Source organism: Panthera tigris, chromosome A1 (genome assembly GCF_018350195.1).
Source record: "Panthera tigris isolate Pti1 chromosome A1, P.tigris_Pti1_mat1.1, whole genome shotgun sequence".
Classification (NCBI taxonomy): Eukaryota; Metazoa; Chordata; class Mammalia; order Carnivora; family Felidae; genus Panthera; species Panthera tigris.
Genome location: NC_056660.1, coordinates 178,885,797 through 178,900,014, shown reverse-complemented (window position 1 = coordinate 178,900,014; position 14,218 = coordinate 178,885,797). Strand labels below are relative to the sequence as shown.

Here is a 14,218-nt window from a genome sequence, read left to right as displayed (position 1 = left end):
ATACTCTTCCCCACAAATAGCAAAGTCAGCCAGGTGGACCGAGCCAGAGAAATGCAGTACACAGCACGAGAAGACCTTGACAAGGTACAGGTGTGTCCTAGAGAAGGCAAACAACGCTGCTGTACCACTTAAACACCAGCCAACCCTTGTGGTTCCTGTTCCAACAAAGTGTCCTTTAAAATACATTTATGTATATAGTCTCTTTCTGTGTATGCACACACAGATATAGATATAGATACAGACTCCTAATTCAGAACTCATTCTTAAGCACACACACTGACATGTGTTTTGTATTTCTCAATGTATCCTGGAGCCTACATGCATTGTTTGACTGCATAAATAGGTATTAAACACAGCCACTGGGAATGTAAATGGTGGCCACAAGTTTGGAGCCTCCCCAGTAATGTTACAGTCTTCCCACCCAGGCTGTAAATCTCACTGCTTGGCTACTAAGCAGCCAGACACTGTCACTCCATTCAGAAAATCAAGGCTTGGGCCAACCCAGTTCACCCCATGAGCTACACGAGTCACTGCCAGTATGACTTATAGGCTCAGAATCATAGAGCCATTCACTGTCAATTAATTAACACTTGCCTAATACCCACAATATGCCAACCGCAATCTCCATTCTGACGTGCATCTCAAGTTCCTTGAACCTCCAAACTCTCATACTGAATAAATGCACAGAAACATCTCCAATCTTCCCCCTGCATTATGTCTTGGACCATTCCAGAAGATAAAGCAAAATTTAAGATGTTTCTTCCTTTTCCCACAAAATCATAGATCTCTCCAGACCCAGGGTTCTCAGACTGGCGGAGGTAGGAAGCAGGCAAAGGGCTGGAGTTGTTCTGGTCTGCAGGATGGTGAGGTTAAAGTGTTCAGTCCAATACAATGCCCTCTGAGACCACTGGTGTCTCCTTTGAGTAAACCTACCTCAAATCCCATCCCCAGGGCATTTCCCTGAGGTGAGGTCAGACCATGTTAAATGGCAGTGTGTCCTTCTTTGCAAAGAAGAGATCTACTACCACAAGCCACCAGCCCTCATTGGCCACTTAAGCCACTGATATCTGAAGAATGGGAGCAAAAGTCGGGTGTGGAGGGGAGTGTAGGGGCACGCCATATTGAAGCCCAGCTCCTAGTCTCCATACATATGGCCTAACTACCAAGCTCTGCATGGTACTAGGCTCCACTCACAAAGGCAACCACAATATCCATATCACCAAAGCCAGGCAGGACACCAGGTAGAGAACATAATTCGGCTCTACTTACAGTCTGGTGAGCTTTGGTGTACTCTGGAAAAGCAATTCCGGAAGGACCTGGAGCTTATTCTTGTTCAGGCGCCTAGAGATAAAGAACAGAATGAAAGGGTATCAGGAGACATTAAATGGATTAAGAGTATTCACAGATACTCACTTCAATCAATCAACAGGTATTAAGAGACTTTCTAGATATTTCAACATGGGATGCACAGCATGTTAAGGCATATTCTGTTTTGCAAGGCTTGCAGTCAAGTTGGAGATATAAAGCAAAGGTCAGTCAAAGGCAAGAACACAGCATGTGTGCTCTCCCTTCCCCATCAAGAGCCTAGGACAGACATCACTAATTGATCACACCATTCTTTCCCACAGATTCCAGACAAGGCTTTTGAAATTTTCCGGCCATGTGCTCCAGGTAGCAATTGCCAAGCGATGAAACTGATATGCAAAATGGGTCCCTAAAAAGAAATAAAATACCAGAGAGAGTATTTCATCCTAGATAGTGGTGGTGGTTGCAGTAGGGAGATAGCAGTTACTATGGAAACAGAAGAGGCCATGGGTTGAGGGGCCAAATGGAATCCCTGCCAGCCTGGAGTGGGGCTGTATTATAACTTTCATGGGCCCTTGGCACTTTTGCCTTTGCATGCCCCTAACTCTATATAAAAAATTAATATCACATTTTATAACTATGTTGGTATAAAAATATATTAATATTATATATTATAACATTCACTTTGACCTGAAAGGCTTTTTTTTTCCTTCTAATTTTAAAAGAAATGAAAACATTTTCATGGGCCTCTGAAAGTATTGTTGGCCCTGAGCACTGTCCCCGCTGTGCCTAATGGAGCAGTCAGCTTTGGGTCAAAAACCACAGTCTGGGCAAGCCATGTGGCTGGAGGTAAACTCCTCCCAGAAGGGATGCCCCACATTGGATGGCAGCAACAGAGCCAATCTCATGCTCTCCTGAGAATGGTCAATGCTAATGCCAACAGTGAAGAAGTCCACATGAGTTTTCAAGGGACACCAAGCCCTTACTGTGGCCTCCAAGAAGGCTGTTCTCTGGGGAGGAGGAGGCCAAGAGGGAGACCCTCATCCCTGCCCAGTCCCATGACTCTCTGTCCTAGCATCTTTACACAGCCTCATCAGTGAGTGCCCAAACCAGTGTCTCCAAACCTGTCCCCAGAATCCTCAGAATCTCCTGCAGCAAAAGAACAGTTTATAGCCTGGTTGAAATTTTTGCTTGGAGTGACCTGCCCATTTCGTTACCTGGGACAACCATACTATCCTATCTTAGAGTTAAGCAAGCTGAAGAAAAGATAAGATGAGCTTCTTCCCTGCTTCTGCCCAAAGCCCACACTCTCTCCACCACGCCAAGCAGACATGCTTCCCTGGGGGGATTTTGCTATTTTCCCCCTTTTGTCCCAGGTTGATGGCCAAAAATTTCTAAGAGACAGGGGACAAGCAGGAGGTCAGAAAGGGCAAAGCATGTGAGAGAGGAGCTTTGAAGACCCCAGAATAAGGCTCCTGTCAGAAGTGTGCTGCTCAGCCCTGAAGGGGCTCACGGTGTGTGTGGGCAGGTGTGGTCCAGTGATGCTGTTTGTGGGCCTCCTGACTGCAAGGAGACCAGACAAGAGGCTGAGAAGTTGGACGGATAAGCTCAAGTTCCCAGCGACACTCCAAAAGCAGCATGACTCCCACACTAGTGCTCTTCTGTAATGTTTTATTAATTGTGGTAAAAAACAAAAACATGAAATTTTCCATCTTAACCATTTTCAAGTGTACAGTTCAGTGGTGTTAAGTATATTCATAATGTTGTGCAGATCTCCAGAACTTTTTCATCTCACAAAACTGAAACACTATCACCATTGAACAACTCCCCACCCCAGTCCCTGATAGCCGGCACTCTACTTTCTGTTTCCATGAGTGTGACCAGTGTTTGCTTTTTCTTTTTTTAATTTTTAAATGTTTATTTATTTTTGAGAGAGAGAGAGAGAGAGAGAAACAGAGCATGAGAGGTGGGGGGGTGGTGTTCAGAGAGAGAAGGAGACACACAATCCAAAGTAGGCTCCAGGCTCTGAGCTGACAGTACAGAGCCCAATGTGGGGCTTGAACTCACGAATCACGAGATCATGACCTGAGCCAAAGATGGACATTTAACTGAGCCACCCAGGCGCCCCAATGTTTATTTATTTTTGGTAGAGAGAGACAGAGCACAAGCAGGGGAGGGACAGAGAGAGGGAGACACAGAATCTGAAGCAAGCTCCAGGCTCTGAGCTGTCAGCACCGGGCCTAACGCAAGGCTTGAATTCACGAACTGTGAGACCATGACCTGAGCCGAAGTCAGACGCTTAACCAACTGAGCCACCCAGGTGCCCTGTGACCAGTGATCACTCCCAGTATCCACTGTTCATGTTCCTGTCACTAAAATGGAAATACAGGAGGAGCCCAGGGGAGAGAAGGGTAATGGGTAATCTAGTTGCTCTTCAGAGCAGCTCCCATAAGTTTGTGATATGTCCTTTGATGTCATATGGGAGCACTGATCCCAGAGAAGGTGCGGTGATATGACTTTGGCCAAAGCTGGGTTCAGGTCTAACTATGTCTTGATCTCCCTGTGGGACTTTTGGGTAGTTACCTGGTCTGCTGAACCTCAGTGTTCCATCTTCAAAATAACCCTATACATTGGGTTACAGAAATTCTTAATGACACAGTGTGTGCCCAAGTGTCTAGCACTGCAATAAGAGCATGGAGATAATAATAAAAATGATGCAGCCCTAACTGCACATCAGATGCTATGCTACATGCTGGATGGGCACAATCACAGGCAGGAGAGCTTGGAAGCAGGCATCATTACTACCCACATCTCATAGATGAGGATGCTGATGCCTGGAGAGGATGAGTACGTTCCACAAGGCCACAGTGTTAGGAAGTGGTAGGGTCAGCATCTGAACCCAGGCAGTCTGCCTCCAGCGCCCAAGTTCTGAACCACTAACCTCTCAAAGCCTTGTAATAACTGACAGTTCCCTTCCTCTTTTCCTTTCTTCTTTCTCCTCCCCCCTTTCCTTCCTTTCATTCAGGGTTACCACCTCCTCAGCCCCAGCTCAGACAACCATCCATCCTGAATACATTTCCCTCCCTGAAAAGAACTCTCTTGGAGGTCCCTAAGGCCAGAATTGGGTCTCTATGTGTCTGTCTGGAACCACCCTCTATTGTCACAGCTGCACAGAGCCAGGTGACGGTTATATTCAGACGACCAACACTTCAGTCTAGGCAAAAATCCTAAAATTCAGCCCACCGAGGCCTGCAGTGGGTAGGGTGTTTAGTGTGCTAAAAGCCCTAAACCAGAGTTGAAGCTAAAAATAAAACCAGCTTGGCTCCAAAGCTCCAGGAAGGGAAGGAATCATTTTTCAGTATTTGTGGCTGGACAAAAATAAAAACACAACCAAACTGAGCCAATTGTGCTCTGCCTGCTGCTTCATAAACCCTGATGAGGCTTCCAGGGCAGCTGGACCCGGCTTGTTCTCCCAGAGCCTCTGGGTTTTTCCGCTTCAGCTTGGGCGGGCCTCATGCTGGTTCTCCCTATCACAAGGAGTCTGATGCTCCATTTCATTTCCAGTTCATTCCAGGGTTTATTCACGTTTATTTAGCAAACTGAGCCAGCTGAAAGGTCTTCCTTGAAGGGCTGATGGAGGCTCCAAGCTGCATAAAGTGCATTTCCCACGTGGCTGCTGTAGAGCAGCTCCTGAGCAGGAAAATGAATAGTACACAATGTGCCGTTCTCCTGGTAGAGGAACAGGGAAGCACTGGGCTGCAGACAGGGGCTGTGGCCATGATGCCCTCCATCCCTCATGTCATCCACTGCTCTGTCACCCTGTATCCAGAGGTGAAACTCTCCTACTGTGGTTCAAGCTGAAAACAGATCCATCAGGCCTGGATGAAAAGGACCAAATGGGACTCATATGAGGGCAGACCTGAGGGGATTGACACCAACCATAGGCCAGGTCAGTGATAAGATAAAGCCCTCCTGGCTATCCCCTGTCCCTCGGAGATCAGCACTCTTTTTCAGCTTTACCTGCTAGAACAATGGGCAGCATCAATGTCAAAAGCCCACAGGCTGTGAGTTGCAAGGTCATACTGCTTTTCAGCCTGAACCATGAAGCACTGCAGTACTGCTGATCACCTTTCTGGAGGTACCTGGGTGTAAGATCTGATTCGAGATTTTGCCACTTTTTTTGTTGAATTTGTCCATTCATCTATCCCTTCAATCATCCATCTACCCACCTTTCCATCCAACCCCCATCCATTCATCTCGTCAGTCCTTTCTAAGTAGGAATGTATGAAGATGAGTAAGAATATTCCCTTCCGAATATCGATGCTAGTGGAGAAGACAGGAAAACAAAGGTATCATGGGAGTACAGAGGAGGGCCAGCTAACCCAGACCTGGTAAAGGAGGGCTTCCAAAAGGAAGTGGCTGGAATTTACTTTTGAAGCAGGAGTACAACTCTTTAAGAGACAGGGACAAAGAGTTCTACACTTTTGTATGTCTACGGAGGGCCACGACACCAAGGGGCCCCTGGGAAGTAGGCTGCACTGCTGGATTCCAGAGAGGACATGAGAAGCAGAAGTAATGAAGCTGCAGAGCCAGGCAGAGGTCTTACAGCAAGGGCCCTCATGGGTAATGATAAAGGATCTGGGTTCGGTTGTTTCCTGGGAGTAATGGGAAGCCACAGGAGAGGGGTAAGCAAGGGAATGATCACCTGGCTTGGGTTTTGGAAAGTCCTCTTGAATAGCAGTAAATCTCGTTTGGCAGAGTGAAAAAGGAAGCAAGGAGACTAATTGTGAGGGCTCTTGCATAATCCACATGACTGTGTGAGGACCTGGTTAAGGATGAGAATGGTATTGGAGTGTAGGAGATGCATGTGAGGCATCATTGACAGTCCAAAGGAGTTCCAGGGGTGGAGGTGTTAAAACAGGCCCCCAGGGCTCCTGCTAAGTGGGTAACTGATCAGCTGAGATTACCAATCACTGCCAAAAGGAACAGAGAAGGGAGACAGCATGCAGAACGCGCTGTGTTCAGATTCAAGATTTCTATGCTACTGGGATCTCTCAAATATGTTCTGACAACTAGTATCAGTAGCTAGTAATAACAGTAAAGCCATGACTCGGACACTGTACTAAGCACTTTACATGAACTATCCCACCATGAAGCACTGGGCTTCCCATTACCCACGGAAATGCTTTGAGGCTAGTACTCTCAGTAGCCCCATAATAAGGAAACAGAAGCCTAAAATGGTTAAAGCACTTGCCCAAAGACCAACTTGACCAAAATGATGGTGACAGGATTTGAGCCCAGGCACCTGATGTGAAGTCTGTGCTCCTGGCTGCCACGGATAATGATAGTATTTAGCTTAGCTCTTCATTATAGACTGTCTTATCACCTAATGTATGAGTATCATCTTCCCAGGAAACTCTAAAGGTCCTCAAGTGTAGAATATGCATCTAATGTCTCCCTGCGATCCCAACTTTAGCCCACAAAGCCCCAGGCATGCAAGCGGGTGGTGCTTCAGGAAGGGTCTGTTGAGTTTCAGGAATAAATCATAAGGGAGGAACGGCAAATTTGGGGAGCCTCAAAGATCAATGGCCTTCCTGGGCTAGGTGACAGAAGTCATCCTGTTTGGAGGTGAATAAAACTCCCAGAGGGCCCACCTGTCTGTCTGCATTCTCCAGAAACTTCTTGCAGACTCACCTGCCTCACTGATAGTCAGGCAAGGTAAGAACTATGGGGGCTCACTCAGTACTTCCCCCCACCCCCCGGGGGAAGGACAGTGCAAGAGGCCTCCAGGCCAGAAGCATGTATGTCAGCAAGCCAGGGCAAGGCTTGCCAAGTCCTTTCCTTTCTTCAGGGAACAGTGGCCTGTCCAGCTGCCCAGCTACGGCCTGAAGGAGGGAAAAAGTCAGTGTGCTAACTCCCAAAGGTCACTGGGATTGCTTACTTTAGTAATGAAATCAATTGGTTCCTCAGCCCCAGGCACTTCGCTAGGCAGCCTGGATGCTCTCCAGGTCTACTGGTACTTTCAGAAGCATCAACATGTCTAAGCAACAGGGCTAAAGTGGCTTTGTTATTCAGAGCAGAAGCTCCAAGCCTCCCCCAGTGGATAGATGGAGAGGCCCATGGAGCTGGGGCTCCAGGCAAGCCCAGAAGAAGGGCAGCACCAAACTCAGAGGTGGCACCATCATCCATGAGGATATACGGGTGTCACTATACATCAGGGGAACTCTGTGAGCATAAGAGAAAAAACTTGAACTTTGGCAAGGGAAAAAAGCAGACAGCCCTGATTTGGGGTTATTTCTACAGTTGCTCCCTATAAAAACAATAGCCTCTTATTTTTTTGGTTTCCTTACTGGTCAAACAAATCAAATTCAGGCTTTTTTCCTGTTATGCAAATTTCATAATGCAAACTGGATGTAACCTGATCAGTTTAGTAAGAAAACTGATTTGTGATGTTGTTGGTTTACATCATTGTCATGTCAGAAATGGTTCCCATATGTGTGGAAAGAAAGCCTATTTGCCTCAGCACCCATGGCCTCTTTTCGCTGGGTGACTGACTCTTCTTTGCCAGTGGGATTTCCATTTTTAATCTTTCTTTCTCTCCTTTTTCTTTTTTTTCTTTTGCTAGCAGCTTTCTTGAGATCTAACGGGGCTTCCTTTTAAAAGCACTTCTAGTCCAAACCACGATTTATTTTGATGGTTCTGAATGAAGCAAGTTGACCTGAGTCTCATCTTCCACAGAATTCAGCATTTGCTCATTGACATTTAGGTTGGCTTATGCCAATTTTGAAAATCTGTTATTTTTAGTTTGTAACTTCAAAACGTCCTTAATAGCAATTAAAAATCTTTATTTTTGACATTTCTGTGGGAGAAATAACTTTGTTTTCATCATCTAAAATTCTTGCCCCTAAGCAGTTTTTTTTTCCTCACTGAAGTTGCTTGAGAGAACCCATTTTAAAAATAACTTAAAGTGTATTTTAGGAACACAATTATTATGTAATAGCAAAACACGTACCTCACGAGGTACCTGAGAGGGAGGAAGGGTTTAACAACTGCAAAGGTCCCCGTAGTGCTTCTCAAAGAGTCAATAAATGATGGCAGTTGCAGCAACTGTTCTTATCAGCATCACCATCCCTAGATGCCCCAGGACCCAGAAATATAGATTTACTTCTCCATAGATGACTGTGTTGGTCAGCAAGGCTATTAGCATAACAAATGAGTTCCTAAATCCCACTGGGTTAACACACTAAACACAGACTCTACACTCTCATAAAGGACTTGCTTCATCTTGCCAGATGACAGAGGGAACATGTGGCCTCCAAGGCCACAGCGCTAGGGAAGAGAGGAAACAAGGAGCCAGCAGCTCCCAGCTTTCTCCACCTAGTGGGACTCCTATCACTTCTGCACTCAGTCTACTGGCCAGAACTAACGGCACAGCATGAACAGAACTGTAAAGGAAGGTGGGAAATCTACAGGGATCTTGGATATTTGGTAAGAACTATGGTAATAGCCAGCTGTCTTTACATTAAAGCAACAATGATGATCTCTTTGTTTTTGCTGTTCCTTCCTTTTTTTCTATTAAGACAAGGCACTTATGCTGTACTAAGGACAGTGTGAGATGTTTTATATGTACTATCTCACTTCACTCTTAGAGTGACTCTTGAAGTAAACATTGTTACTGTCATTATTTTACATAAGGAAGCTGAGGCAACAGAGAGATTATGTAATTTGTCCAAAGTCACACAGCTGATAAGTAAGGTTTAGAAAGAGGTCTCTCTGATACCAAAGGCTGTCTTTGAATCCATTCACCATTCTGCTTCCGAGTAACACTTTCGTGCTGGTTGACCAGCAGGCCTTATAACAATCCCAAGACAGAGGTCAGCAATAGAGAGCATCTGTCCGTTTTATAGCGAGACAAACTGAGTCAAAGCAGACTAGGAAGCTGAGCCTGTGCTCTCTTGGTCTTACTGTCCAAGGCTTATATAATGATCATTTCCCTCTGGTTTCAGAAGGCTCTGAGGGTCCCAGAATCACTGTCCCCAGGGCAGGAGGGAAATCCAGAGCCATTTCTAAAGGACATTTATTCTCGTTCCCCTTTCAGATGTAAAGGATCTGTCCATTCAGAACTTCCCTGCCTGCCCTTGTACGTGACTTTGTACTGGGGTTTATGTACTGTTCTAGGGAGCTCTGGGGCTTGCCCAACATCTCACCTTGCTGGGATCCAACTCAGGATGCTAGCAGGAAAAGAAAACAAGCACAAAGACTCCCAAACAACCCGTTTTGAACTTCCCCGCACCTCACATTGGACCAATTTTCCTCCAATTACACGGTTGTCAGAAAGAAAGCAGAGCACATCAGTGGCCTGAGCCTGCCTTGTCTCTGACCCCTATGCCCAAATACCCCTCCCTCCAGAAAACTTTGATTTCAGGAGGGGAGAGGGGGTGGAGAGAAAGAAGGGCAAGAGTCCTGTGTGTGCAGCTATAGCAGAATACCACTGACTCTACAGAGAATGAGCCAAAAGGCACTGAGAGCCCTCTTGTTCCGGGGTGGCTAACCCATGACACCTAAGTCACCATGCCTAGAACAATTCAGGGAACCCCAGAGACTGTGACCAACATGCTGCTTTATCTAGGACTAAATTCACAAGCAGGGGTCTCTGGGAATTTCCCAGTGGATTGTACATGGAACCACCTTAGTACACCAAGGCTCAAACTCCAGGAAAACATGTCTAGGGTGGGAGAAAACACACGTTTGTGCATGCATGTCAATGCACATACATACACATGTGCATCCAACATACACTGCAGACATGCTGAGCATGCCACAGGGCCATGTATATCCCTCAGAGCTGACCAGATCCATTTCAGCCAGCCAGACTACTTGACGATGGCCAAAGCTTGGATCTGCACAGTGATGTCCTCATTCTGAAAGGTCAGGCAGCTCCCCAGACTCAAGAATCATGACTCATCCCCTCTGAGATACTCCAGCCTTGCATCCTCTCCTGCCTCAGGGTTTTTGCACACATTCTTCCCTTCCCTGGGAATTCTTTTTACCCTGTGACCAGGATGGCAGCCGTGGAGATGTTAATAGAAATGTTTTGAAGGTGGAGCAGACAGGATTTGTCAATGCATTGCAGTGAAGCTGGAGAGACAGGGTGATGAAAGTTGACACCGAGGCTTGGCCTGTGCATCTAAAACTGTGGAACTACTGCTACTAGAGAAGGGAGAGGAGGGTGGACAGAGGAAGTCTGGGAACCAGATTCAGATATATTAAATTTGATATGCCTATAAATACCCAAGTGTAGATACCTGGTAGGCAGTTGGATACGCAAACCTGGGCTTCAAGAATAAGACCATGATAGAGATGTAGATGATACTTAAATGCATGAACCACTGAGGCACCTGGGTGGCTCAGATGGCTAAGCGTCTGACTCTTGGTTACAGCCCAGGTCATGATCTCATGGTTTGCGAGATCAAGCCCCACTTTAGGCTCTGTGCTCACAGTGCAGAGCCTGCTTGAGATTCTCTCTCTCCCTCTCTCTGCCCCTCCCATGCTCACGTTCTCTCCCAAAATAAATATTCAAAAATAAATAAATAAATGCACTAACCACAGCCCCACCATGGGAAATGAAGAAAGGGGAAGAGGAATAAGGACAGTCATGGGCTGTGCCATCCACTGGAGAGCAGAGGGAGCAGGAAATAGCCACCAGTGTGGTAGAAGAAGAATCAAGAGAGGGTGGAATAGTGGAAGCCAACTGAGGGGAGAGAGTTCCAAGGCGGGGTGGGATTGCTGCTGAGAGGTATAGAAAGATGAGGATGACATTGGCTCTAGCAACATGCAGCTCAATGGTGATGTGGAAAAAGCAGCTTTGTGTAGAGGTAGGAATTGACTATTATCTGGAGTGGCTCAAGAAAAAGTGGGAGGAGAAAATCAAGGGGAAACACTGATTTTGAGGGGGCTTGCTATAAAGGGGGAGAGAAACGGGCTGGTAGCTGGTAGGGAACATGGGGTCAAGAAAGGCTTTTTGTTTTTAGTTTTTAAGATGGGGGAGAATTGCAACATTTTTATATGCTGATGAGAATGATCTGGAAAACAGGGTAAAGTAAGCAGGGGATTGAGGGGGAAATTTTTAGACCAAGGCTCCTGAATAGGTGACAGGGAAAATTCCAATGCACAAGTGATGGCAATGGCCCTTGACAGGGCGGAAGACAGGTCACCTGTGGCAACTGCAGGAGAGGCAGAGGTTAGGGGACAGAGGTATGGCAGATACAGTTATGGGAGTCTATGGAAGGTCTCCTCTGACTACTCCTGTTTTCTCACTGAAAAAGGAAGCTGGATCATCAGCAGAGACTGAGGAGGGGAAGGAGGTGTTGAGTGACTGAGGAGAGGAGATAAGAAACCATTGTTCAGGAAAGAGCAGGAGAGTGAATTGATCAGGAAAGGCTGAGGCTGGTGGGACAGCAGCCAGTGAGGTTAGTGATCCTGAGTTGTGACATCTGCCTACATAAGCATGTGTCTGTTCTCCAGACACATCCAAGCTGCCTGGGTGAGGGCATGCAAACAACTGAAATTGAATTCAGCCTAAGCTGGGGTTTTTCCAGGAACTACAATGTTGGAAAAGATGGACAAGGGAGTTGAAGGAGTAAGGGGGGAGAGGTTGTTACAGTTCGAATGTTTGTGTCTCCCCTGCCCCCAACACATTCATATTCTAGGATCCTACCCCCCAATGGGATGATTTAGGTTATGGGGCCTTGGGAGGCTGATGAGGACCTGAGAGCAAAGCCTTAATGAATGGGATTAATACCTTTGTAAAACAGGTTCCAGAGAGATCTATTGCCCTCTCCATCAGGTGAGGACACAGCAAGAAGTCAGCCCAGCAGAGGGCCCTCCACAGTACATAACCATGCTGGCATCCTGATCTTGGACTTGCAGCCTCCAGACTGTGAGAAATATGTCTGTTGCTTTATGCTACCCAGTCTGTGGTCTTTTGTTGTAGCAGTCCAAATGGAATAAGACTGAGGTCATTAGGTGGGTGAGGGACAGTGACAAGATGACAGAGCTTATAAGGGCCAAGAACTCATGGACAGGGTATGGGCTTTGGGAAGCTGGGTGATGGTCCTAGCTCTATCCCCAAGAGCTGCAGGTCTGTGTAAACCACAGTACCCTGGTTTTCTACATCAACAGAATCAGTGGGTTACTGAGATGATTCCTAAGATCCCTATATAACTCTCCTTCTTCTGAAAGATGGGTAGGATACCTGGATTCTACATCCACCTCTAGAGTCCTTTGGGTTTAACTTCTCTTTCTCTTGGCTTCTTCACATGAAAAATGGGAATAATGATACCTATTAGATTATCCACAAAAATAAGAGGTGCCATGAGAAAAGAGGGATTTTTTTGGTCAATTTTGTTCATTGCAACTCAGAACTTAGTCTAGCAAGCAATAGTGCTCAACAAATATTTGCTGTTTGGCTATTTGGTTGATTGGTTGGTTGATTGGTTTGTTGGTTGGTTGGTTGGTTGGTTGGTTGGTTGGTTGGTTAAATGAAATTAATGGGTGAGTGAGTGAATACCCACTTCACCTATTCCACAAAATTACTGGGGAACAAATGAGACAGAGATGGTAAACTTTGTAAGAAGTCTGCCGTGCTGTACGTTGCTATGCAATGATGCCCAAGCACCCCTGTGCTGGCCATTTCACTCTGGTTATTAAAACCAGAGTATCTTGTTAGGGACCTGCTGGAGTACTGCAACCAGATTACTGGAGAGTTGCAATCATAATAGCAGAGACTAAAACCCTGGGTCACAGTCCCGGAAGGAGGGTCCTAAGAGTACGGAGCACTGGGCACATGCCATCTGATTTATACAGTGGGCTGAGGGGGAAGCAAGGACAGTTTCAGAATCGAGGAAAGCCAGAGGGAGGGTGAAGGTCCCTTATACCACATGGGGCATTAGAGTGGGGCCTCTATATCAGCAGAATGAGGGGTGCTAAAGAGAAAAGGTAGAAGGCCCCCAAAGGCTAACTCTCTCTTATCTGTCTGGGAATGAATACAGGAGAGCCATGTTGGGGGGCAGAGGAGAAGGATTGAGAATTCCCCAGAAGTTAGTATTGCTCTGTAAAAGCACACTCCATCAAGACATTAAGCATGCCTCAAGCAGCCTATAGTTAATGTTAAGTTATTTCTACTAGGATTTAAGAGAAAAATACTTTAGGCAGCTATGGGAGTACCCCCCTCCCCACTTAAAATCCCCCAAACAATGCAGCAAAGCTGGTTCTAAATAGGATGGCATGAGCACAGCCCATCACAGACTTCACATGTTCTCTCTGGCTTATTCTCAGCCCGTCATCTGGGTCTCCAACCCCTTTGACCCACAGGTAGGAAAATGACAGATGCAAATCGAAGGAGAAATACTCTAGCTGGTGGATGTCACGGGGGCGCCTACGACTCAGCACAAATCCTCTGGAAGTGTACTGTTTAAAATGGTCCTGTTTGAACCCATTGGCCTTTGCTTTTGGTTTAAGAAAGCTCAAAGTAAAAAAAAAAGAGAGAGAGAAAGGAAAAAAGAGTCCTGACAGCAAAATCATTCAAACATTCCTAGCTTGTGAATGACAAATTTCCCTTTCGTTTCTGTTATAAACACTCTCGCTCTGCAAGATTTGTTAATGACGGTGCGCTTTCCTGGGTGTTTATCTAGGTATCTAGATATATGTCTACACATCAAGCAACAAAAAAGATCTCTGAGGCTTTCTCAGGCATGAGCCAAGGAATGCAGAGTAATTATCTGTGACCAATTCTCATCTATAACTAATTAGAATTTTACTTTCTCATAGCATTTCCTTCCTGGTCCAGGTCCAAGGTTTTTTTCTTCTTCTTTTTTTTTTTTCTTTTTTCCTAGAAAAGGAAGATACCTGGACA

General features: G+C 46.0%; 1 protein-coding gene across 2 annotated transcripts in view; it reads right to left on the bottom strand.

Annotated features, from left to right (window-relative positions):
• The window catches only part of SLIT3 (slit guidance ligand 3), a 595,815-nt gene that overhangs the window by 493,003 nt on the left and 88,594 nt on the right, over nucleotides 1–14,218 (bottom strand). For both annotated transcript variants that reach the window (XM_042992684.1, XM_042992687.1), the window contains exon 4: nucleotides 1,270–1,341. In XM_042992684.1, coding sequence (XP_042848618.1) covers nucleotides 1,270–1,341 — 72 coding nt within the window. The remainder of the gene's footprint in view (nucleotides 1–1,269; nucleotides 1,342–14,218) is intronic.